A 26,744-nucleotide genomic window follows, 5' to 3' on the forward strand; every position below is an offset into this window, starting at 1 on the left:
CCCAAGATCCATGTTTCCCATCCCTTGTGCAGTTTTTCTTCCCTCTTCAAAACATTCTTTAGATGGATTTGCTTTGGGTAGGGAAGGGAAGGTGCCCCAATGAATGGCACAGATGACCATTCCCCTCTGGGAGGTGGCGGGTGGGAAATTTGGACTGGGGAGAAGTTGGGTTTCCTTGTCTTCAAGGTGGGTCCTAGGCATCATCCTACTTGCATTCCCACCCACTCACAAACCCTCCCCACTTTCCCAGGTAGATGGCCCAAACCAGGCAGGTGCCACCGAAACCCCTCCCTCTGGCTGGCGGATGCAGTGCCTAGCGGCTGCCCTCAGGGAAGAGGCCAACATGAGTGGGGGAGGGGAGCAGGCCGACATCCTGCCGGCCAACTACGTGGTCAAGGAGCGCTGGAAAGTGGTGAGTGACCCACGAACAGTAGAAGGGCAAGGAGGAGCGAAACAGATCCTTGGGGGCTGGAGGGAGGGCAGGATGGAGTGGAGTAGAAAGGGTTAAGCCGTTGTTGCTCAATGTGTCCTAGCTACTGAGCCCCAAAGGGGGAGGTGCCCAATACATATTTGCATATTGTTAGCATTCAATTTGCATGTTAATTTTGTAGAGCTGGGCCAAGAAATCTTTGTTCCTGCCCTGCTTTCCCAGTCACTCATTCCCTCCAGTCCTTGTTCCAGGCCCCTTCAGGGTTTCTTTTTCCTGCAGTGTCAGGTTGGGCTGGCCCATTCTAGAAGTACTCCTGGATGGATTTCTGTCAATGCTCCGGGTCTGAGCTGCAGAGCTCAGTGGGGGAGGAGTAAGAAGGGAGCACTTTTTCTTTATCAGACCCTATTCATTTTCTAAGGCCCTGGCCTAAGGTGGTGCCCCCCAGGGTGGCAGGCTGAGCAAAATCTCTCCTACATTAGGCCCTCGGGGCGAAGACCTTGCAGGCTGCACCCTACTCCACCCTGCCCTCACTCAGATTCCCTTTTTACCCCCTCCCCCTCTGGCTCCTGCGGCAGGTGCAGCATGTAGAAACTACATTTCCCAGCATGCCTCACTTGGCCAGAACCCGGGTTCCTTGCTGCTTGGCCCGCTGGGAGTTGTAGTCCCGACTTCCTCTAGTTCTGGGCTGTATTGAAGGGTATCTGAGTGAGGAAGATGTCAGGAAGATGTCTGTGGGGGTGGTCTTGGTCATTAATCTCTTCTTCTTCTCCACCAGGATCTCATTGTCCTGTTGGTATTGTAGGGTCAGGATAGTTTTCAGGAAATTCTGGGGTGAAGGTGAGGGCTTTCCTGTTAGGGGAACTAAGTGACTCTCCCAACCCCCTCTGCCTCAGAGCTGTGTTTGTTTGTTGGGGGTAGATGGAGAGAGGGCAGAAGGCATGACTAGAGGGGTTGGCTAGAAGACGGACTTTATCGGCGTATGTATTGTCCAGAGACTAGTCTCATGGCTAGGACTTTATAAAGCGTCGGAGGGCACCCTTTGGAGGAGGGTAGGCATAGGGGTTAGGGCTGTTTCCCGGGGGCAGGGGCAGCAGGGAGAAAGCCGGGGTCTTGAGGTTGACTAGTCTCCATGGCAACAGCCACCAGGCCACTTAAGCCCCAGCTGACAGGGTGGGGTGGGGGTGGGGTGAAGAGGAGGAGGGGAAGGCCGAGTAATTAGGAAGAGAGGGGCAAATAAAATCCCAAAACGATACTGCAGGAAGATAGAGAATCAGGGAGAGAGGGGGCAAAGACAAAATGACAAGGAAAACAGCACTGCAGACCTGACGGTCTGGGCTGGTGAGAAGGGGGGTACTCCTAGCACTAGGTGATAGGGGGTGGGGTGGTGGTGGAGGGTCTTCCCCTTTGCTCCTTTCTTCATACACTGACATCCTGAGATGAGAGATCCGACAGAACTGAATGATAACTCAGCACGGGAAGAGAGGAAAGCAAAAGAGTATGTTAGTGGGGTATTCATCTCTCCAAAATTAATGAGGTCCTCCATACCTCTCCACTCTAGGTTCTTGGGGGAGAGGGGCTGGGGCTTGGGAAGCATGACACCTCAATTTAGGAAATAAGAAAATATAGCATAGGCAAGAGGATGAAGGTGGCTGGGGAGGAGGGACTAATATTGAGGGAAGTCCTGCTTTTGGCTGTCCTAAATACTCCCATATACAATGCCACATATTGGGTGCATAGAGGGAAAACATAGGAGAAGATACGGTGTCTATTACCCAGGGACTCCCAGGCTAACGGGGAGATGTGTAATTGTCTCCCAGTCTGGGGGAATGGGTCACCCTGTCAGTCTTTGGCCTGAGGGATCTCCCAATGTGATAATGATGATGATAGGGAAAAATGCAGATCCACTTTCAGGTCTAATTTACTATTTGGACTGGGCAAACGGGGAATGATGAGTATTGTTGAGCAGAGTTTTGAAGGTGAGAGGACATAATTTGGTAGGGAGTGAGGAATGAGAAAGGAGTTCTGACTGGGAAGGTTATTAGAGAAGTGGGAGTGTGTGAGTGGAGGGTAGCAGATATTCTACTGCTATTTTCTTTGGAGGGGTGGCAACCTCTGGAGAAGAAAGAAAGAAAAAGAAAACGCCCAGAGAACTTAGTGGGGGCTTATCATCTTTTATCCCCCTACCTCTAGGGATGCTGATACTGAGCCCATTCAGTATATAAGAATCTCTCCTATGTTTAAAGATGCCTGGGCTTGCAGTGACTTTTTTGACTCCCCTTTCATCTATATTTCTCAGTCAGAAATTCTTTCTAGTGTTTGACTTTATCTCATTACTTCAGAGGCACTTTCTTTTCTTTCTTCCTTTCTAAACAGCTGTACCCTGTTTTCTTTTTGTATTATTATACTTCAATCCATTAACCCTAGGCTTTCCACAGACTCCCTGCTCCTTTTCTTCTATAGTTTCCCTCCATATCCGTTTCATCCTTTCTGTCTTCTTTCTTTATTTCTGTTTTTCTCTATCTTTCTGTCTCTCTGTCTGTCTCCCTCACTAACACCTTAAGGAATTATCTGATTTTAATTCACCTGTCTATGGACTCTCAAATCTTCAGCTCCTATCCCCTTCTTTCTAATCAATTGTTTTAACTCCAGAAAGTATTTACTTAGCACCTATTGTGTATAAGACACTATGTTATGCTCCTGGTTGGGGTGCCAGGATGATACAAAGATGTATAATGTAGATTTTCTCTTAGGGGGGATTATAATCTGAATGGGGAAATAAGACATACGTGGATCAATAAGCCAGTTTATATTAAAATATATAAATGAATCAGTATATATCATATATGGTATGTAGAACATGAGAAAGACCTGGGTTTCATTTCTGCCTCTGAAACTTACTGGATGTGTGACCCTCAAACAGGTCACTAAACCTCTTTCTGCCTCAGACACCTCTCTAAGACTAAACTATAGGGCAGGAACTAATTTCAGATCAGAGAGTTTTCTCACTAGGAATTTTCTACATGATCCTTAGCCTATTTCCTAGAATTTCCTATAGATATGAAATCACAGGTACTAAATGAATGAAACATACATGTGAAGCAATCTGATATAATGGGAAAGACTTTAGGTTTGGAGTCAGAGGAGCTGGATTCTTATCATAGACTGTTATTTACTAGCTCTATGACCTCAGACAAGTCTGCCTGGGCCTCCATTTCCTCATTTATAAAATGAGGGAGACTCACATGGCCTCTAAAGTTCTTTATGTTCTATGTCCTAACAGTCTATATTCTAAGACCCCTGCCAACTCTGATATTCTCTGATCCCCTCGATAAGTGGCAAAAGGGCAGAGTGGATGAAAAGTTGTTAGAAGTAACCAGGAGTGAGATAGCTAGATGGCTCAGTGGATAATGCTCCAGGCCTAGAGTCAGGAAAACATGGGTTCAAATCTGGTTTTAGATACTTCCTAGCTGTGTGACCCTGGGCAAGTCTCTTAACTCCAATTGCCTAGCCCTTGCCCTTCTGTCTTAGAGCTGTTACTAAGACAGAAAGTAAGGGGTTAAAAAAAAGAAAAGAAAGAGGGAGGAGGGATAATTTACAATCTGGATGACTCTCTGAATTGGATAGGTCTGAGGAACTACATTTTCTCTTCGCTGTTTTCTCTATCACCATCCTCTGAGGCTATGAGCCTCATAGCCTTTGAAGCTTTTTTCATCTCTACTCTTTCCTCTCCTCTCTACATGTTTTCCCACCAATTTTTTCTCCATATTCTATTTTCTCCTGATTTCCCCCATCCCATATTCAAATCTAGAGTCCAGCTCCTTTACCTTTGGATTACTACAATAACTTCTTAGATGGTCTTCCTGTTTCTAATTATTCCAGTCTGTCCCTATATACATGATCTTCCCCAAACCTCATTCTCTTCCCTCCCTTGCCCTTAATCTACAGCTGTTCCATCAAATTAAAATGCTAAGCTAACACCTCAAGATCCCTTACTCTTCTATTCCCCGCCCCGCCCCCTTTTTCCTTTTCTCCCTTTAACTTCACTGTCTAGGACTCTGCACTCCAAAAAGTTTCCTACTATGATATCTTCTCAGCTTTAAATGCAAACTCTCCTTCACTGACTGGCCTGGGAAAATCCTTTGGCCAAGGTCCTTCCAGATGCCTTAGGCCTCAATGATCCTTAGCCTGTGTCCTGGGTCACCATCTCCCCCTCTCAGAACTGTTTCAGAAGACCTGTTCTTTAACCCCCCTTTTCACTTTTCACTTTTTAAAAAAACAAATGTTCTTTTCTTTATATCCCCCCATACACTTATTATCATGCAAAACCCACTTCCATATTGGTCATTGTTGTAAGAGCACACTCATGCAAAACCAAAACTCCAAAAGAAAACCATAATACACTGATGTGAAAAATAGTAGGCTTTGATCTACAGCCATCTGACTCCATTAGTTAGTTCTTTCTCTGTAAGTAAGAGAGCATGCCCCATCATAAATCCTTCAGCATGCCCCAACTGAGAGTATCTAAGTTTTCACAGTTGATCATCATATAATATTGCTATTACTGTGTACAGTGTTCTCCTGGTTCTACTTATTTCATTCTTTATCAGTTCATGTAGCTCTTTCTAGCTTTTTCTGAAATCATCCTTCTTATCATTTCTTATAGCACAATAGTATTTCATCATCATCATATTTGTTCAGCCATTCCCCAATCATTGGGCAACCCCTTAGTTTCCAAAGAGCTGCTAAAAATATTTTTTGTATAAATAGGTTCTTCTTCCTCTTTTTTTATCTCTTTGGAATACAGATGCAGTTCATTTTGCACTTTTGGTAAAAACTTTTCTGATTCTTGAACTCAAGATGCTAGCTAGTCCTTCCTAACTCTGAGCCAACTTGGTTCTCTGAATTGAAAGAATTGTCATAGCTCAACCTGTTTCCCTTTTTGCTACTGTCACTGTCTCAAGGTACCCCTTTCTCTAGATGCACACTTAGTTCTGTGCCCCCTCCAGTAGAAATGTAAACTCTTTGAGGGCAAAGACAAACTGATACAAACTCTTTGTATCCTCAGCTTTAGCCAAGCACAAAGGAGGCACTTAAAAAGGCTCGTTGAAATTCTTAGAACCTATCCCCTCTTGGAGGCAGGCAGATGACTCAGTGGATAGAGCACTGGGCCTATAGACAGGAAGACCTGAGTTCAAATTCAAGCCTCACACTTATTAGTTGTATGACCCTGGACAAGTCATTTAACTTGTTTGCCTTAATCCTCTGAGAAAAAAATGGCAAAAAACACCAGAGTCTTTGCCAAGAAAACCCAGTGGACAGTGTTGGTGTGCTATGGTTCATGGAGTCATGAAGAATTGAACATAACTGGAGGACAACACTCTCTTCTTACCTTTCTACTCAATTTCCATATACTGATTTAGATCACAAGAGTAATTTTTTCCAAGGTTTGACATGGGAAAAGATAATCTACAATTTCAGAAACATTGTATTTAGGTTGTATTTAGAAGTGCCTTTAAGGGAACTGTCTAGTCTATGATTTGGAGGCCCTGCACCTATCCTATCCTATATCAAAGTTCCTCCAAGCCTAGCCTGGTCATATTGCACCCAGGACCAGAGCTGCCATTAATAATTTTTGCCCTTAACCCCATGGTTGGGTGGAAGTTCCTGGGTCACAGTGACTGAAGATGGAAGGGAACTTCAGAAAAGCTCAGGGAGTTTCTACATGACTAGAGAACTGATTTATGCTGGGAAAGTGAGGAGAAACAGGGAGCCATGTGCCAAGAGGGTGCTCCTAGCAGAAAATAAGCATGTACACTCCTTGATGATGTTGTCAGGATTTTCTAAATGTTGGTACCCTGAAATTTAAGCTCAAAGTCCCAGTTACAGTACTGACTAGGTAGATATCACAGTCAGTTCTACTCCCCTTTTGTCCCCCCAAAAGAAGAATCTTTCTTTATAACACACTCAAGTTGAATCTGAGGTCAGTGCATCTAAGTTTCCTACACCGAGATCATTGGTCTCTTCCAATTTTTAGTTTACCTTCAGCCTTTTGATGGCATGGTGGGCTTTTGATGTTTTAACAATAGACCTATGGAATTATTCAGCCATTTTAATTTTTTCCCCAACAAGGGATCTGACTTGAGGATCACCCTCAAAGTTCACAAAAGATACCCTTTAAGCCCTTCCCTATCTTCATTTCTCCAGATTCTGAAAAGTAATCATCTCTTCCAGGAAGTCTGCCTTGATTAAATTCACTGGCTCTGCTCAGCCCTTCCTTTGCAGCCGAATTCCCTCAGAACTGCCATCTATTGCTCTGTCTATCTGTTAGGCTCCAGGATTTAATGTGATGCTCTATTGTCTAATGCTGGCCTGAAAGTCCTTCCTTTATTTTCTGTTTTGGGGGAAGGGGATAGAAAAAACATTGGATTTCAAGTCAGGAGGTTAGATTTCAAGTGTTGGCTCCATTACTTTCTCCATACATAAGAAACATTGTCCAAATCATCTAATTTCTCCAGGCCTCAATTTCCTACTCTGTTAAAAAAAATGGATCAACTTATATGATATCTGACATACATTCTTTTTTTTAAGCTCTTATCTTCTGTCTTAGCATGAATTCCTTTTTGTAATAATAAAATTTATTTCCAGGGATCTCAGCCCCTTCCTCCCCTCCCTATACCATAGAAGGCACCATCTGGCAAACAGATATGCCTCCTTTAATTCCAAGACAGAAGAATGACAAAGGCTAGGTAATTAGGGTTAAGTAACTTGCCCAGGATCACGTAGCTAGGAAATATGATCTTGGAAGATTTGAATCCATATCCTCCCAACTTCAGGCTTGGTGCTCTCTAGCTGCCCCTCTAAGTGTGCATTCTTAACTGTAAATCCTAGAATTTTGCAGTGTTGGGATATGATATAGACCTGAATTGCCCCAAAGACCCAGCTCTGACTCATTTTCCCAGGGAATCCAAATGGGGAAGAAGATGCTTCCCATCTGGGCCTCAGTTTCCTCATCTTTAAAATGAGGGGCTAGATTTCCTCATGTCTATCTTAAGGCCCTTCTTGCTCTAAATCTTAGAGTTTTGTCTAGGAAGTGCCAAAGACAAATGGAGATGGAAGAAATGGCATGAGAAGGTTGGAACTGTTTGAATCTTAGTCTGTCAATGGTTGAAGGGACCTTAGAAATCATATAGTCTAGAGCAGTGATGGGCAAACTATTTAAAGAGGGGGCCAAAGGAAAGGAAATGCTCATCTGTCAATCTGTTTCTAAGGCAACTCATTTGAAGTTTCATTGTATTGTATCCAACTCATTGTATTCATCAGATTAGGAATAATGTCACAGGGCCAATAGAACATTTCAGGGGGCCCCATCTGGTCTGCAGGCCATAGTTTGCCCATCACTGGTATAGAGGGTAACTAGGTGGCTCAGTGGATTGAGAGCCAGGCTTAAAGACTGGAGGTCCTAGGTTCAAATCTGGCCCTGGGCAAGTCACTTAACCCCAATGGCCTAGCCTTTATTGTCCTTTTGCCAATACACAGTATTGATTTTATGACAGAAGATAAGGGTTTTTAAAAAAAATCATGTAGTCAACTTTTTCATCTTATTGATAGATCATGGAGACCAAAGTAGAAAAGTGATTTGCCTAAATTCATTAATGGCAAATCTGGACTAGTACTCAGACTTGATTCCCAGATCAATGCTCTCTCTACTACATCATAGCTGTAAAGGGAAAAAGATTCAGCCAGCTCCTCAGAACTCCTTGGATTTCTAGTGGAGGCCAAGTTGAAGAACTGGGGCCACTGTTGCTCCCTCCACCATGCTAAAAGGTAGGCACACAGTTCAGGCTTTCTATTATGACTATGACTATGACGACGACGACTACCACTACTAGCTAACATTTATATAGCATCTACTATGTGCTAATCACTGTACACTTTACAATTATTACATCAGTTGATCCTTACAACCAATTTGGGAGACAGGTGTTATTATTATCTCCACTTTACAGATGAGAAAATTGAGTCAAATAAGAGGATGTGTCTGAGGCTGGATTTGAATTGTCTTCTGTCAAGTCTTCTTGATTCTGGGCTTAGTGTTCTGTCTATGGTGCTACCTAGCTACTCTTTTGCTATCTGCTTTTTTCCCCCATATCCTCAGTGTTCACTCTGCTCTCAATCTTTTAAAATCTGACATTTGCCCTCAGCACTTGATTGAAATTGCTCTCTCTGTGGGGTCATTGGAGACCTCCCAATATAATAGTTCCTTTTCTGTCCCCATCCTCCTTGACCTATCTGTAGCATCTGATAATCCTCCTTGCCTACTGATGAAACCTCTCCTGTCCTTTGGCTTCAGAAGACAAGGAAAGAGAGATTCTTTTCCCTGAGAAATACTCTTCTTGGTTCTCTTGAAGCAGTCCTCCTCTTTCTCCTTTCCTGGTTTCTCATCTTCTTAAATATGGGTATTCTCTAAGGGTTTGTCTTTGGGCCATTTTTTTCTCTCTCTCCCTTGGCAAACTCATCCATTCCCAAAGTTTCAATTACCACCTCTTTGCAGATGACTCCCAAATTTGCATCAACAGTCCTGACTTCTCTTCTGAGTTCCAGACCCACATCTTCAACAGCCCCACAGAATATTTCCATCAAATTGTCTGACCAGCACCTCACAGTAGAGGAGAAAGAACACTGGCTCTGGAGTCAAAGGACCTGGGTTCAAATCCCACCTTTGACTCTTGTGACCCTGGGTAAGTTGCTTAAACTTCTAGAGTCAAAAGACCTGGGTTCAAATCCTTTGACCCTTGCTGCCCTGGTTGACCTTAGATGTGTTGTTTAACTATCACGGGGGCCTCTGTTTCTTCACTGGCAAAATAAGGGGATAACGGGGTTGGAACAAGTGGTCTCTGACATTCCTTCCAGCTCTAAATTTATGATCTTATGAACATATGCTTTCTGTGAAACTTTTTCCTCTTCCTGACATCATTATTTCTATTGGGAGCATCATCATCCGTCCAGTCTCTTAAGGGTCAAAGCCATGGATTAGCCTGTGACTCATTTCTTCTCCTTCATCTCTCATATACAATCAGTTAATAAATCCTATTGATTCCATCTCTTCAGTACCTCTCACATGGGTCTGCACCATTCTATTCTGACTGCTACCACCTTAGTACAGGTCCCTGACACCATATGCCTGAACCATTACAATTCCCTTCTTTCTTTCTTTTTTTAAACCCTTACTGTTTATCTTAGAATAAATACTAAGTATTGGTTCCAAGGCAAAAGAGCAATAAAGGCTGGGCAATGGGGGTTAAGTGACTTGCCCAGGGTCACATAGTTAGGAAGCATCTGAGACTAGATTTGAACCCAAGATCTCCCACAATCTGGTCTTATTTCTTGAAATGACCCAACACTCCATGCCCTCTACAGTCTAACCAGACTCTATGCTATCCCCATTGCCATCTTTCTATTCATGTAGTATTCTTTGCCTGGACTGTCCTCTGTCTTCTTTACCTGTTATATTCCATCCTTTGAAGCCCAAATGCTTCCTCCCTTGCCCTTCCTTTCCCTCTTGGATCTTCCATTCTACTTTTTTGGCAGCTCTCTAGTGGGGTCATATATTTATCATGTCATATTATATATCAGATCTATGTGCTATCCCACAGCTAGACTGTAAGTTGCATGAGGGCTGGAGGATAGGTCTTGTTTGAACTTTGAACCTCCTCCAGCACTCTCCATACAGAAGACCTCTGGTACGCGTTGAATGAATGAAAAGAAGAATTGCTACCTGGTGTTGAACATTTGTTTGGAAGCCAATGAAGTAAGCAGCATTTTTCAGTAATCAGAGAGGTTAATGACACTTCTTTGCTGAGCCCCACCTCTACTACCCTATGACATCATATAGGATGTTGCCCCCTCCTAATCTTGGGGGGAGGAGCCCCGCCTCTTCTCCTAGAAGCTCTTTACCATCACTTAAGCATCCTAAGAAGGTGCCTGCTAGCTTTCTTTTTTTTGTTTTTAAACCCTCACCTTCCATCTTAGAATCAAGAAGGCTGTGTATCGGTTCCAAGGCAGAAGAGTGGTAAGGGCTAGGCAATGGGGGTTAAGTGACTTGGCCAAGATCACACAGTTAGGAAGCATCTGGGTTCAGATTTGAACCCAGGACCTCCAGTCCCTGGGCCTGGTTCTCAATCCACTGAGCCATGCAGCTGCCCCCGTAGTGCTTGCTTTCTTGAGTGGAGGTGGTCTAACCGGTCCTGCTGGAGGAAGAGAAAATTCAAAACCACCCAGGCAGTCATAAAGGCTTCTTTCCATGGATTATATTCTGTGTGGAAATATTAAAACAACATTCCCTTTTCCCACATTCTAAAATCTGATTCATTCTGTGTGTTGTGTGTATATGTGGACTGAGCCCTCCCCCTGTGCCATATAAGCCTTATATTGAGCACTGAGTAGAAGTGATGGGCAGGGGAAGGAGGAAGGGGTTCAGATAATCTTTGCTCTTAGGGAGCTTCCATTTTGATAGAAGAGATACAGCCCTGCATTTAGAAAACTCCCAATTTAAGGTGGGGAGGGAGACATAATCTCTATACTTAGGGAATCCTTGCCTTCCAGGATCTCCCAGTTTGAAGAGCAAGATATGGTCCCTTTCTTCAGGGAACTCCCCAGCTGATGGAGGAGAGAGAACACCTACAAAGGATGCAGAAGTGGGTGGGAGTCCACAGAGGGAGAAGGCAGTAGGGAGGAATGAGGAGAGGTGCCCTGGAACCAGGCTGAGCTCTCTCTATTTCCCTCTTAGCTAAAGAAGATCGGGGGCGGGGGCTTTGGAGAGATCTATGAGGCCATGGACCTGTTGACCCGGGAGAACGTGGCCCTGAAGGTCGAGTCTGCCCAGCAGCCCAAGCAGGTCCTCAAGATGGAAGTGGCGGTGCTGAAGAAACTGCAAGGTACCATCCCCCTCAGGCTCTCACTCCTAGGTCTCCTATGCCTCTCATTCTGGGTACTCTCTGCCCTAGAGGAAATGACACAGTGAGCAGCCCTGAGTACCAGAAGGCAAAGATGGCTCCCCACACCATTAGGCTTTGATAGGCAGAGGGAGGAGATACAACTAAAGAAGGCGGTGATGGGAGCAGATCTTAGGGTGCTGGTGGAGAGATGTGGAGTGGAAGGATGTGGGTAGATGATGGAGGGGAGATAACAGGGGAAATGGGAAAAGGTCATAGGTCAGGGTGCTGGGGGTGGAAAAAGAAGGAATGAGGGGTCTGGGGGCATGACAGGCTGATGACTCTCTGTGGTCCACAGGAAAGGACCATGTTTGCAGGTTTATTGGCTGTGGCAGGAATGAGAAGTTCAATTATGTGGTAATGCAACTCCAGGTGAGACCCTTTGAGAGCAACCCTTCCTTGTCCTTCCATCTCTTCTTCCTGAGGAGCCAGGACTCTTGGTGGTACTAGAGCAAAGTTGGGGCTTTGGGTAGAGTGGGGAGGCCAGTGCCACCTTGGCTGCTGAGCCAGTGGCATGATGGGACTCTGGGAAGGCCCTGTGATCACCGTGGCCTTGGGGATGGCTCCTGTGACAGGGCCATGGTGTGACCAACATATCTGGTGGTGATGTTCTAGGGTCGCAATCTGGCAGACCTGCGCCGCAGTCAACCCCGGGGCACCTTCACACTGAGCACCACATTGAGGCTGGGCAAGCAGATCTTGGAGTCCATCGAGGCCATCCATTCTGTTGGATTCCTTCATCGGGACATCAAGCCTGTGAGAGCTCACTGCTCACCTCTCCTTTCCTCCTAATCCTCTTTTCCAGTCCTTTAAAAAAAAAAAAAAGGAAAAGCAACCAATCCAGACACTACATCAGAATTTTCCTTCCTCTTTTCACTCTATCAGGAGTTCCTAATGTGAGGTCTCTTAATTTTTCTTTTCTTTTCTTTTAAAAAAAAAACTCGATAACTATTTCATTATAACTGGTTCCCTACATGTTTAAAAACATAATCCTGAGACAGGGTTCATAAAGTTTCATGAGACTTCAAAAGAAGCCATTACACAAAAAAGGAACCTCTGATCTGTACTAAATTATTACTAGATAATTATACTAGAACTCTCTCTACCAGAGAATCTGTTTATTATAATGGAAGGTATGCTGACCTTGGAATCAGGAGAAACCTGTGTTCTATCCCAGCTCTGACACTTATTAGCTATAGGAATATGGGTATTTTAGTTTACCTTTCTGTGAGCTTCAGTTTCCTCATTTGTTAAATAAGTTTAATATACCTGTAGTAGTGGCAGCTAGGTATATAGGAGATAGAGCACTAGGCCTGGAGTCAGAAAAACTCATCTTTAGTTCAAATCTAGCCTTAAACATTTCCTGGCTATATAACCCTTGGCAAGTCACTTAACACCATTTGCCTCAGTTTTTTTAATCTATAAAATGATGAACTGCTCTAGTATCTGCCAAGAAAACCCCCAAAGGGGTCACCCACAAAGATCTCAGCTTTTGGGATAAGAACCCACTATTTGACAAAAACTGAAGGAAAAATTGGAAAACATATTGGCAAAAATTAGGTTTAGATCAATATCTCATACCTTATACCAAGATGAGTTCAAAATGGGTTTATGACTTAATCATAAAGAGTGATATTATAAGTAAATTAGGTGAATGTGTAATAGTATACCTGTCAGATCTATGGAAAAGGGAAGAATTTAAGACCAAGCAAGAGATAGAGAACATTACAAGATGTTTGTACAAACAAAACCAATGCAACCAAAATTATAAGGGAAGCAACAAACTGGGAAAAGTTTTTATAACCAAATGGAGTCACTAAGGGTCAAATATGACTAAAAAAAACCCACTACTGACAAAATTTTCTAGAGTAATTCTGGGCTAGGCTGTTGTGAGAATTAAATATGAAAAGGCATGGAAAGTGATTTATAAATCTTAAAATGATATGTAAATGTCACTTATTATCCTTAGTTGTCAACATCCCAAAAATCTTGGGGAACAAATCTTCTTTGATTGGACAACTCTTAGCCCACCCAGAGACAGATTAGATTGTTGGGTTCTTTTTGAGAGACAAGGAAATGAATTTTTTTTAAGCTGACAAATATATCTCAGAATAATCAATATCTGGAGTTCAAAAATCGGTCCTGAGACAGCTTCTTATGCTATTCTTATGGATAAAAAATGAAGAGTTGTGGGCAAGATAATAGTACAGGCTGAATTCAGACTGTTAGGATGTCCAAACTGAAAGAGTAGTCATTAATGGTCTGATGTCCACTTGGATGGAGGTTGTCAATGACTCACTTGAGGCTCTGAGCTGTCTGACACTTTTTTCAGTGTCTTGGATAAAGGTATACATGGTATGTTTCTCTTATTTGCAGATGACATGAAGTTGGGAGGGAGTGATAACTTGTACACTCTATGACTGAGTCAGAATTCCAAAAGATCTTGGCTTAGGCTGAATCAATCCAGATGAAATTTAATAGGGACAAATATGAAGTCTTATTCTTAGGTTCAAGAAGTCAAATACAAGATGGAGGAGGCATGGCTAGACCACCGGTCCTCTAAAAAATACCTGAGATGGGGAGGAACAGAGGAGGTTTAGTGGACTTCTGGTCAATATGAGTCATCAGAGTAAGATGATACAGAAAAATATTGCCTAAAGAACCTTAGCTACAGTAGCTAGGTAGTTACAGTGGATAAAGTGCCAGGTCTGAAGGTGGGAGGAATGGGGGTCAACTCTGAGCTCGGGTACTTCCTAGCTGTGTGACCCTGGGCAAGTCACTTAACCCTGATTGCCTAGCCCTTGTCATTCTTCTGTCTTAGAATTGATACTAAGACAAGTTTAAAAAAAGAAAGAGAAATCTTAAGCTTTATCTCAAGAGGCAAAGAATCCAACACTGGAGATGATAGTCTTAGGAGATTCTAGGTACCACAGTTTAGGGAAGATGTTGACAAGTTGAAGAATGAAGGGCAACCAGAATGGTAAAGGGCCATGTGTTAGGTAACAATCAGTTGGAGGAACTGGGGAATAGTCCTAGAGAAGACTGAAGGGTACACTATAGCTGTCTGTAAGTATTTTAAGGATTGTCATAGGGAAAAGGGATTGGCTTTGTTTTGCTGGGCCTCATGGGGTAGAAGCCAGGAGTAGAAGTTGCAAAGAGGCAGATTTAGACTTAAAGATAAGGGACAATTTCCTAATCACTAGAGCTGCCCAATAGTGGAATGGGCTTCCTTGATAGGTAATGAATTTGCTCTCTCTAGAAGTATTCAAACATAGGCTAAATTTTCTCTTGTCAGGGATATTGTAGAGGGATCTTATCCAGGTGTAGATTGGACTAGATGGCCACTGAGATCCCTTCTAATGCAAGCATTCTGTGATTTTGATTTGCTTCCAAGTGCAATTAGAGATCTCGCCAGAAAAGCAAGCAAATCAAGCGTGGCTACGTAGGCTTCTTATCTTGCCAAATTAGGGAACCTCCCTTGCCTAGAGACCATAATTCCCATGGGGTGGACTTCTCCACAGATGTTTCAAGTGAGGAAATGGGACCCCAGGGAAGGAAAGAGGCTGGCTCAAATCCAGGTCCATCACTGCCACCAAGTGAAAGAAAATGATACCTGGGCTTCAGTCCCATCTGCTTGGTCTTCCTTCTTACCAGAGGTTAGGTTTCCTCCTCTGCCCCTCATCCTTCTCTCCTTCTCTTCTGTCCTCCAAGTTCAGTCTTCCAATCCTTTTCTCTTTCCCAACAATCTGTTGTTGGGAAACAAAAGTAATACTTTTTTTGTTCTATTAAAACATTCCTAGGGGGCAGCTAGATGGCTCAGTGGATTGAGAGCCAGGCCTAGAGATGGGAAGTCCTAGGTTCAAATCTGGCCTCAGACACTTCCTGGCTGTGTGACCCTGGGCAAGTCACTTAACCCCCATTGCCTAGCCCTATAACAAATAAAATTAATATAGAAGGATATATATATATAAAAAGATATTAGGGTCTAAAAACATTCCTAGCACTGAGTAAGCCCTTAATAGATGTTTATTGTTTGACAACTTAAAAAGTATTCACTGAGGCAGCAGCTAATGGTTGGAGAGCCAGGCCTAGAGAGGAGAGAGGTCCTGGGTTCAAATATGGCCTCAAACACTTCCCTGGGCACGTCACTTAATCCCCACTGTCCAACTTTTACTGCTCTTCTGCTTTGGAACATTCTGCCTTGGAATTGATTCTAAGACAGAAGGTAAGAGTTGAAAGAAAATTATTTACTGAACATGACTCTGTGCCCAACCCTGAGTGAGGCTTTGTGAGGAATGCAAGATATAGTCCCTGTCCTCAAGGAGCTAACAGTCTAGTAGAAGGAGACAGATACAAACATGAAACCATCTGGTAACAGTGTAGGGAAGGTGGAATGGTGTGGTGTGGTATGACAGGATGAGCAGAACACCAGTTTGGGAGTTGGAAGACCTTGATTCTAGACCCAATTCTATAATAGTGATAGCTGACATTTACATGACAACAAATAATATGTATATAGAGCTTTCTGTATATCAGATACTGTGCTTAACAATTATTATCCCATTTAATCTTCCCAACAATTGTGGAAGGTAGGTGCTATTATTATCCCCATTTTACAGATGAGGAAGCAAATGAAGGTGAAGTGGCATGCCCAAGGTCATACAGCTAGTAGGTATCTGAGGTCACATTTGAACACAGGTTTTCCTGATTTTAGACCTGGCACTCTATCTGTTGCCTCACTCAGCTATTCCACTGAGCCAACAAACTGCTAAGTAAATACCTTAGGCAAGAGGAAATGTGACTCAATAAATAGAGAAGTAAGTTTAAAGTAGTTCAAAGCCAAGATCTGGGTTCAACTTTTGCCTTGTCTCCACCCCATCCCACTCTTGTTTTTTTAACCTCCTAAGGTTCTCCTTCCTTTCTCCCAGAGTAGCACCTATCTCTTCTCATCCTTCTAGTCTACCTTCTCTGGATGTACCTCTTGGGTAGGATGAGGATTGGAAGATGGCTTGGCCTTTTCCCCTTCCCATATCTTCTTTTGCAGTACCCTTTATTCTGGTGCCAAATCTGCCCTTCACCTCCTTTCTTCCCCTTCCTTGCTCCTCTTCCCTCCAAAAGGGCACAACTTCTTCCTCTTCATCTGATCATACCTCTGTCTATTTCTCTCTCCTGCATCTTGGAATACCCTTCCTTCCAATACTATTTGGGAATTAGCAAAGTGTGGCATTCCTTGGTTAAGCTGGGAGTGACTGGGGGGCATGGTAGGGGAGAGATCTGTCCTCTTAGTGCCACTATATTATCATAAGATCTCAGTCTTAGAGCCGGACCTCAAGAAATCATCTGGTCCCATACCTTGAAATTATTAACCCTCCTATTTTAGAGATTAGTCAACTGAGGCCCAAGGAGGCTTAAGATTCTTGTCAAAGATGCTTAATGGGGAAGCTTTGGGGACAGGAATAAGGACCAGGCTCCTTGCTTCCTAGTGCAATACCTTTTCTGTTATATCCAGGGTTGAGGGGGTGAGGGGAAGTGGTAGACCCAAGACCTCTATGTGATTCACAGGGTTAGAGGTTTTCCCTGACACTTTACTATAACCCCAGCACAGCAGGAAGGTCATTCAGAGCAGCTTTGGGGTGGGATGGGGGGAACCTGATGACAAGACAGGGAGAGGGGGATGTTGGGGAGAAAGGAGCAACTTGGGATTTTCTTCCTCCCCCATTCCCTCACTCCACCCTATCTTTGTGGCCTGGAGAAACACAGGATTCATAGGTTCACTCCTTATCCTCCCCACAGTCGAATTTTGCCATGGGCCGCTTGCCCTCCACCTACAGGAAGTGCTACATGCTGGACTTTGGGCTGGCACGACAATATACCAACACCACGGGGGAGGTCCGACCTGTGAGTACCACCTCCCTACAATCTGGAGTGACTTCCATATTAGAAACCACCCACACCCCAATGGCTCCCTGAAGAATGCTCATGGGATCCCCCACCCCAGACGTATATATCTGGGGAACACCTACTCCAACACAAGGATGAATACCAATATCCTCCCCCTTTGAGATCTGCCCTTCACTTTCCTACGCACCCCAGTCCTTCACAATGGAATTGTCTTGCTCACATCCTTTGCCAGGGATAGGAAGGAAAGGATTGGGGAAGAAGGGATGAGTTAGAGCAAACATAAGTGTATTTTAGCCCAAAGGCCAAAGTGCTTGGGTTTAGGAAGCATTTGGATTTGAGATGAATAGGATTGTGGAATTGGAGTCTCCAGGTCAGGGGTTGGGAACCTCAGGGTGACGGTTATGGAATGTCTCTGTACCTGACGGGTAGGGCGACGGTTTGGTGTGTCTCCATCAGGGTATAGAGCGTATTAGCCAATAATAAGAATTAGCATTTATATCGTGACAACTAAGTTTTGAACACTGTATTAAACATTTTACAAATATTATCTCTTTTGATCTGCTGACTAAAGATCTCTCTCCTTGCAGCCTCGGAATGTAGCTGGGTTTCGGGGGACAGTTCGATATGCTTCAGTCAATGCCCATAAAAACCGGGTAAGTAGAGGATTCTTGGAAGTGGTGGAAGAACGATGAAAGAGTGCTGGGAGTAGGAATGTAGGCTGTTGCTGAGTAAGGACATAGGGTTTCCTGGAGAGGAGACAAGAGCAAGGATTGAGGTCAGCAGCTTTTAGAAATGAAGCTCTTTTAGTCCCACCCTGCCCCACAATGATTCTTTTGGCCTCCCTTGCCCTGAGATTCCGGTATTCTGCCCTCACCTTTCTCCAGCTCGATATAAGGTTGTGGACACAGGAAATTGGTTTCCATTTGGGACATGGAGGCTCCCCTGTGCCTATCAGGGCTCTTAGGCCTTGGACAGCCCTGATTGCAGCCTCTTGCCCCTCAGGAGGAAGAGAAGTTCCTCTTGTCCCTCAGGCAGGGAAGGCTGGAGGGGGGAGCTATGGGCTACTCTGGATGCCTTCTGTCCCCTTCAGGAGATGGGCCGACATGATGACCTGTGGTCTCTCTTCTACATGCTGGTGGAATTCGCAGTAGGGCAGCTCCCCTGGCGTAAGATCAAGGATAAGGTAAGGGACCTGGGGAAGAAGGCTTGATTGAGATGAGTCTGGGTGAGAAGAGGACCAGGCATGAAGGAGAAGGGGGAATGTTTACAGAATAAGAAACAAGAGGAGCTCATGTGAAAGGACCTCTGGTGAAGTGGTGTCCATCGAAGATATCAGAGAAGGGGCCAGTGCTATCTGGGGACAGAATAAGGGCAGTCTTGAGGTTTGAGGAGAAGCCTCTACTTTTTCCCTCCCCACACACCTCTAGGAACAGGTGGGGATGATCAAAGAGAAATATGAGCACCGGATGCTGCTGAAACATATGCCGTCAGAGTTCCATCTCTTCCTGGATCACATTGCCAACCTCGACTATTTCACCAAGCCCGATTACCAGGTCAGTGCCAGGCTCTGTCTCTTGCCTTCATAGTGGAATTACCCTGCTTGTTTTGACCCGGGTGTTAGGAAGGAAGGGATTGGGGGACAGGGAGCCAGGAGTATCAAGTGTAAGGGTATCTCAGACCCCACTCTGCCTGCTAACCTCCTCTGGCCATTATTCTGCCCATTTATTTGGAGTTCCCATCCTAGGATGCTGCTTCTGTGCATCTTTCCTCTAAGCAGCCTGAGGGACTGCTGAAACATTGGGTACCACTCTACTTGAGGCTAAACTTCATATTAAACATCTGCCTGGCATCATCCTGAATCCTCTGCTTGCCTGATATAGGCATTCGATGCTGTACTCTCTCTCTGCTCCCTCAGAGCACAAGGATGCACTGAGCATGGAGGAGATCCTGTCCTGGGCACTCTGGGAAATATATGGGCCCTGCCTCCAAGGAGCTCATTGTCTCCTTGGGGTGTTTCCTTTTAAAAAAATCCCTTAGTTTCTGTCTTAATAACTTAATAACTCTAAGACAAAAGGTCAAGGTCTAGGCAAATGGGGTTAAGTGATTTGCCCAGAGTCCCACAGCTAGGAAGTGTTTGAAGTTATATTTGAACTCAGGTCCTCCCAACCCTAGGTCTGGTACTCTATCCACTGAGCCACATAGCTGTCCCAGGGATGCTTTCTTAAAGGCAGAAGAATGATCCCAAAGGGGAGGATAGCCCTCACTGCCTGGGTGCCCATGGAGAGGTTGCATAGAGTAGGTAGAACGCTGAAAGTATGAGCCTGAGTTCAAATTGCACCTTAGACACTTAGTAGGTTTGTGATCCTGGGCAAGTTACTTCCCTCCTCTAAGCCTCAGTTTTCTCTTTTTGTAAAATGAGAGGCAGGTCTTAGATCCCTTCCATCTCTAAGATTATGATTCCTTTAGGGATAGGACAGGGTATCAGGGAGTCTTACAATCAGGATTGCCTGTCTTCAGCGCAGACTATTTTGCCACCCAGGTTATCAAAGCTTATGTGTTAATTTACATATTGATTATATAGTATTTCTTTAAAATCAAAATGCTCCTATCCATTCCCTGCTGATCCTACTCTCTAATGCAGAATTTTTAAATCTGAGGCCTCTGAACTTATTTCTTGGGGAAAACCAAACCCAAACCCTTTTTTTATATTTCCAGTTAACTAATTCCCTTTGTAATGCCATATGTTTTATGCATTTAAAAACGATTCTGAGAAGGGGTCTGTAGGCTTCACCAGACTGCCAGTGGGGCCCCTGACACACCAAAAGTTTAAGAACTCCTTTTCTGATGCTTTTCTGACCCCTCTCCCTCTCCCTCAGTTGATCATGTCAGTGTTTGAGAATAGCATGAAGGAACGGGGCATCACTGAGAATGAGGCCTTTGACTGGGAAAAGGCAGGGACTGATGTCCTCCTTTCTACCAGCACCTCCACCCCACCACAGCAGAACACTCGACAGACCGCAGCAATGTTTGGGTGAGTCACGGGAAGCTAGCCATCGCCGGGGCTATAGCCTCTTTCCAAGCACCAGCAGCTCTTGATTTTGTGAGGTAATTACATCCAGCCCTCTGTGGCAGGGCAGGATGTTTCTACTATCCCAGACAAAACAAGGCATTGCGTTCTCTCTCTCTCTCTCTCTCTCTCTCTCTCTCTCTCTCTCTCTCTCTCTCTCTCTCTCTCTCTCTCTCTGTATGTGTGTGTGTCTGTCTATCTGTCTATATTTATCTATCTGCCTATATCTATCTATCTATCTATCTATCTATCTATCTATTCCTTTCTGTCTATCATATCTTTGTCTATTTCTTTTATTTCTTTATTTCTCAACTATCCATTAATTCATCTATTTATTCATTCATTCATTTGTTTTTAAACTTAAGATTTTTTTTAAGTTAATAAAAATCCACCTTTTCTCCCTTCCTCAATCCCCCATTGAAAAAGAATGAAAAGAGGCTCGGTGGATAGAGAGCCAGACCTGGAAATGGGAGGTCCCGAGTTCAAATTTGGCCTCAAATACTTCCTAGCTGGGTGACCCTGGGCAAGTCCCTTAACCCCCATTGCCTAGCCCTTACTGTTTTCCTGTCTTGGAACCAATAGTATCCATTCTAAGACAGAATGAAAGGGTTTAAAAAAAAAAGAAAAGAAAAAGAATGAAAAAAAGCAAACATATATATATATATACATATATATATATATATATATACACATACACACACACATAATAAAGCAAAAGAAATTCCTGCATTGTTCACATCCAAAAAGAAATATATCTCACTTTCTCAATCTGCACCCCACTGAGACTATCACCTCTAGAACAAGGCATTGCTCTTATTTTTCATTAATTCATGGGATGGAGGTGAAGAGTCAGGGGAGAATATTCCCCAGCCCTTCACTCAGGTACCCACAATAATGTTTCCCACCTAAGGAAGTTATAGCATCTATTTAATATCAGTCTCTCCAAGAGGGACTCAGAACCCTACACAGGAAATAGGTTCGCCTAAGCTAAAATCCTATGGTTTGGGGGTCTGATGCATTCTGGCACTTTATAATCCAAAACTGCTCCTTTTCAAATAGTCACAGTTCATGGTTCTAGAGCATTTTCTTTCTTTCTTTCTATTTTTTTTAAGCCCTTACCTTCCATCTTGGAGTCAATACTGAATATTGGCTCCAAGGCAAAAGAAGTGTCTGAGGCCAGATTTGAACCTAGGACCTCCCTTATCTAGGCCTGGCTCTCAATCCACTGAGCTACCCAGCTTCCCCCATAGAGCATTTTCAAGTCTGTAAAGTATTTTACATAAATTATCTCATTTAGATACTTATATTATCCCAATTTTACAGATGAAGAAAGTAAGGCTCAGAAAAAAATGCCTTGTCCATAGTCACCCTACTAGTAAATGGTGGAGACTGGATTTTGCCTTCTCACCTGCAAATCCAATACTCTATCTGCTGGGCCATGTTGAAAGCCTTTAGTCTGGTCCAGGCTCCCTGGAGAGCATTACTCTTCCTTTTGAACCTACAAAGGCCAATGATTAGGTATATCAAGTTAGGGTCAGAGCTGAGACTGGAATTACATCGTGTTTACTCCAAGTTCTTTCTTTTGCTGGGCCATGACTAAGTCTCCACAATGCTTTGGTGATCCTGGATTCTCCTGACCTAATCATGACCAGTCAGTCAACAAGCTTTTTGTTTGTTTTTGTTTTAAACCCTTACCTTCTGCCTTAGTATCAATTCTAAGAAGAAGAGTGGCAAAGATTAGGCAATCTAGGTTAAGTGACTTTCCCTGGATCACACAGTTGGGAAATATCTGAGGTTAGACTTGAACCCAGATCCTCTTGACTCCGGGCCTGGCACTCTATCCACTGTGCTACCTAGCTACCCCATCGACAATTTTTATTAAGTGCCAAGCACTGAGAATATAAAGAAAAGCAAGAATAAAATCAAACCAAATCAGTTTCTGTCTTCCAGGAGCTCACAGTCCAACAGGGGACACAACCTATGGACAAATAAGATAGAGACAGGATTTATTAGAGAGAATCTCAGAGGAAAGCACGAAGATTAAGTGAGTCTGGGAAAAACTTCTTGTAGAAGGTGGGACTTTAACTCTGGGTCTTGGAGGAAGCCAGGGAAGCCAGGAGGTAGAGATGAGGAAGGAGAGGGTACCACAGGATGCCAAGCATGGGGGACAGTGAAAATGCCTGGATATTTCGCATGATTGCACTTGTAGAATCTAGATTAGTGCCTGCTTAGTGCCTCAGGAAGTGGGGAGGGAAGGGAGGCAAGGAAGGCAAAAATTAAATATTAAAAAAGGATCAAAATTGCTTTTACCTGAAATTGGGGGTGGGGGCTGGGGAATGGAGGAATAAGAAGAAAGTCAGTGTCACTTGGCCACAGCCAAGGTGGAAGGGATTTAGGTCTACTGGAAGTTAGGAAGAGGTCAGGTGATGAAGGGCTTTAAAAACCAAAGAGAGACTTTTATATTTGATCCTGGAAGGTTGAGGTTTCAAAAGGCATTATTAGTATCTGGAAGAAATGGCCAGTTCTCTAAGCTTTTCACCATGTTGCCTCTAATATGAGAGAATTTTAATTAATTTCAACTAATATTTATTAAACACCTACTCTATGTAGGGCAAAGTATTAAGGACCGGGAATATGAAGATGAAAAATGACAGATCCTGCCCTCAAGGAATTTATAATCCAAAAGGGGGAAAGGGGCAGGGAATGATACGTATCCAAATAAGCATGATACAAGGTAAGGCACAAGAGGGCCAAAAAGGAGATGCCAAAGCACTTCAGGAAAGCAGTGAAGAGAGAGAAGAGAAGATGAGAACATAGCCCCCCTTATAGATGACAAAATTATGGAGTTACCCTCCCACTGAGCTAGCATCTGGCTTAGCCGGAACATGGCCCGCCATCTTGCTTAGGGGAACAACTGTGGTGCATTTCCTCCCCAGCTGTGCATAAGCTGGCACTTTGGCAAACCATAAGTCATGGATCATAGAATTTGAAGTTAGAAGAGATCTTAGGGACAATCTAGTTCAACCCCCTACTTAAGCATATCTCTCCATCAGCAATGAAATATTCCTATTGTTCAGTCTTTTCAGTCATGTCCAACTCTACGTGATCCCATCTGTGGTTTTCTTCGTAAAGATACTGGAGTAGTTTGCCATTTCCTTCTTCAGCTCATTTGACAGGTGAAGCTAACAGGGCGAAATGTCTTGCTAATTAGGTCACACAGCTAGTAAGTATTTGGGGTCAGATTTGAACTCAGGAAGATGAGTCTTCCTGACTCCAGGCCTGGTGCTCTTTCCACTGCTCCACTTAGCTGCCTCCCACCCTGCAAGAAAACATTCCCAGGTTCTCAATATTACAGTTGAGCTATATGTGTGAGTTTATTCATATATCATTCTCAACCATAAGAAAGGAAGGAAAGGCCATTTCTTCACTTCATTTGGAATTAGCCCTCAAGTGGGGCAGGAACAGGAGATGAGCACTTGCCCACAGATCCTGTCAGTGAATGGGACTTGTATAGTTCTTTATGAACAAGCTTTCCTTTCCACTCCACCAGAAAATGCTTTCTTCCTTTTAGTTATAAGAGTTTTCTTTCCTGGACTCTAAAAGAAACCAGGCAGGGGATCTAATGGAACCAGGCAGCTAATGAAATTGTTAAATTTGTTACATATGTTTTCATAAATGGCTACCACAGGGCAAACCTAAATGAAATAAGGAAGTTAGACTAAAAAATCTCCAAGGTCTTTTCTAACTCTAGATCCTAGGAGACCAATGAAAAAGAGTCTTCTACTTGGCAGGGTGGCTTATGCCTTTGGTTTCTGTTGCTAGGGATGCTGAAACTAATGGATTGCCTAAGTCTGGGTGCTCTGAACTGCAGCAGGGCAAAAGTTGATTGGGCGTCTTCACAAAGTTCAGCATCATTATAGAGAGCCTCCAGGGGCTAAAGGTCACTGGACTGTCTAAAACAAGGTGAACTGGCCCAGGTCAAAAAAGAGTTATCAGCAATGGGATTGAGCCTGTGAGTGGACTATACACTTCTAGCCTAGGTAAGATAAGAATAGAGTCAAAAAAGAGAGGAAGGAAGGAAGGAAGGAAGGATGGACAGAAGGAAGGATAGAAGGAAGAAAAAGGAGAAAGAGGGAGGAAGAGAGGGAAAAAGTCTTTCTTGAGGTGGTGTAACTAGGGAAAAGTGGGGAACATAGCTAGCTGAAGCTCAAGAATGGGGTACAGGGCATTCCCTGATATGGAGTTAGGATTCCTATACCCCATTCTGTTGACCCAGTCCTCCACTCCCATCTTGGTTCTTTATTGAACATATTTTTCTTATTACTGTTCCATCTAGAAGTAGTTGAGTCCTGTGCACAGAATTCACCGGTGAATAGTACTCTACACTTGCATTGTTCTGCACAAATTCCCCTCTACCCAACTCCAAAGCATCCTCCTCCTCACACTACACATTCACCACCTCCCCAAACAAATGTTCTCTTTCTATTAGTCACAATAGGGACCTGGAATTACTGAATCATTTTGATTTGGAGCAGGTTGCTTCCACATTCCTGACCTCAGTTTCCTCATCTGTAAAATGAGAGATGTGGGAATCTTTGGAGACAGAGAAGAAGGGTCTGTGATGGGGGGGATCGCTGCCAATTTTGTATCTGTTTCTTCTCTTCCCCCTCTCAACCATAGGGTGGTGAATGTGACCCCTGTGCCTGGGGACCTGCTAAGGGAGAATACAGAGGACGTTTTGCAGGGCGAGCATCTGAGTGACCAGGAAAATGCACCCCCTCTTCTACCTGGGCGGCCCCTGGAGGGGCTGGGCTCCATTCCTCATCCCACTTCCCATCCTGGGGTCCCAGAAGCTGAGGTCTGGGAGGAGACCGATGTCAACCGCAACAAGCTCAGGATTAACATCAGCAAAGTAACCACTATGGGGAGTGGGCCTGGGGAAGACCTATTTTCCTATTCCTCTGTTCTTTTGTCTTCCTATTTCTCTGATATCTGTCTCCCCTGCACTCAGTCTCCCTATCCCTCTGTGCTCTTGCTCTCATCTCTGTCCTTCAACTCATAATCCTCCTGTTATTTACCCACCATTCCACATCTTCCTTTGCTCCCAGTTGCTCTTTCTCCCAATCCCCCTATTTCCCATTTCCCAGGAAAGAGGGCCTCTCAATCCTCCCATCCCAACATTCCTCCCACTTTCCTTGCACAGGAAAAGGCCTGTCCCATCTGATGGAAGATTCCCACTTCCTTGAGAAGAGCAGACTCTTGAGAAGACAAAGTCCCTTCCCAACCTCTTTACTCAACCCAAAGCATTCCTTTACCCCCTCTTATCAAGTTCTGGCCACTGTAGCCTACAGACCCCTCACTCTCCCTTGCAGACACAGTGTGTGGTGGAAGAGGATCAGAGCCGTGGAGTGGGGGTCCCAAGCTCCCCAGTACGTGCTCCCCCAGACTCCCCAACCACCCCTGTCCGTTCCCTGCGCTATCGAAGGGTGAACAGCCCTGAGTCTGAGAGGCTTTCCACAGCTGATGGGCGGGCTGAGCTGCACGAGAAGAGGTGGGTCTGGAGGTTGGGGAAGGGATATGGGTTGACTGGCTTCAAAGACTCAGGCCCCTCCACATTTTCTGTCAGCGTTTTCCCATTTAGCTCTTGCCCAGATTGAGGAAAGGGTGTTGGTTTCAACATGATAGCAGCTATTCAAGAATCCTGAAGGATGCTGAAGGAGAGGAGAAGGGGTTGGACACAGGGGTTAAACTGTGATATTAGAATAGGATGGGCTAGATATGAAAAAACAGTAGGAGAGGGACCAGGTATTAAGAAATAATTTGGACCCAAAGAAATGTCTGTTCCTTTTAATCGGCTTCTTAAAGGAAGAATAGCCAAGTAAAGTCTCTGGGCTAGTAGACAAAAGGAAGTTGGAGGTCTTCTTGGGTGGGGAGAATATGATTGGAACCAGAGTGGAGAAGTATCTCTGGAGCTCCAGAGTCCAGGGAGGACCACAGACATAGATATTGGAGACCCAGGCGGTTGTTGGAGGGTCTTGGTTGAAACACTGGGTATGGGGTGAAGAATGGAAGGGAAATCTAATGATATTTTTCCTTTTGTGAACATGTCATTCAGCATGACCTTTCCAAAGAAGGTGCCTTTGCCGATCTGCCTGAAGGCAGGGATGGTGGCATCTGGGAGGCAGCTGATCCAAGCCTCTTTTGGGCATGGGGGTTGTGGAGTGCTCAGGTAGAAAGTGGAATAGAATATCATGACCTGCTAATATCATTCTCCTGCAGTTCCATCCCCCTTTTCTAAGGAGAACCCAAGAAGAGTATCTTTTGCCTTCTTCTCAGGGGATGTAAGGAAATAATT

General features: G+C 44.2%; 1 protein-coding gene across 1 annotated transcript in view; it reads left to right on the forward strand.

Moving 5' to 3' along the window:
- The first annotated feature begins 289 nt into the window (after positions 1 to 289).
- The window catches only part of TTBK1 (tau tubulin kinase 1), a 65,530-nt gene continuing 39,075 nt past the window's right edge, over positions 290 to 26,744 (forward strand). Inside the window, exons 1-11 of the mRNA XM_044673395.1 lie at positions 290 to 412; positions 11,217 to 11,364; positions 11,720 to 11,793; positions 12,037 to 12,177; positions 17,215 to 17,319; positions 17,910 to 17,975; positions 18,413 to 18,505; positions 18,750 to 18,875; positions 20,199 to 20,353; positions 25,070 to 25,301; positions 25,762 to 25,940. Of these exons, the coding sequence (XP_044529330.1) occupies positions 305 to 412; positions 11,217 to 11,364; positions 11,720 to 11,793; positions 12,037 to 12,177; positions 17,215 to 17,319; positions 17,910 to 17,975; positions 18,413 to 18,505; positions 18,750 to 18,875; positions 20,199 to 20,353; positions 25,070 to 25,301; positions 25,762 to 25,940 (1,427 nt within the window). The 5' untranslated portion in view covers positions 290 to 304. The remainder of the gene's footprint in view (positions 413 to 11,216; positions 11,365 to 11,719; positions 11,794 to 12,036; positions 12,178 to 17,214; positions 17,320 to 17,909; positions 17,976 to 18,412; positions 18,506 to 18,749; positions 18,876 to 20,198; positions 20,354 to 25,069; positions 25,302 to 25,761; positions 25,941 to 26,744) is intronic.

This window comes from Gracilinanus agilis, chromosome 4, assembly GCF_016433145.1.
Source record: "Gracilinanus agilis isolate LMUSP501 chromosome 4, AgileGrace, whole genome shotgun sequence".
NCBI lineage: Eukaryota > Metazoa > Chordata > Mammalia > Didelphimorphia > Didelphidae > Gracilinanus > Gracilinanus agilis.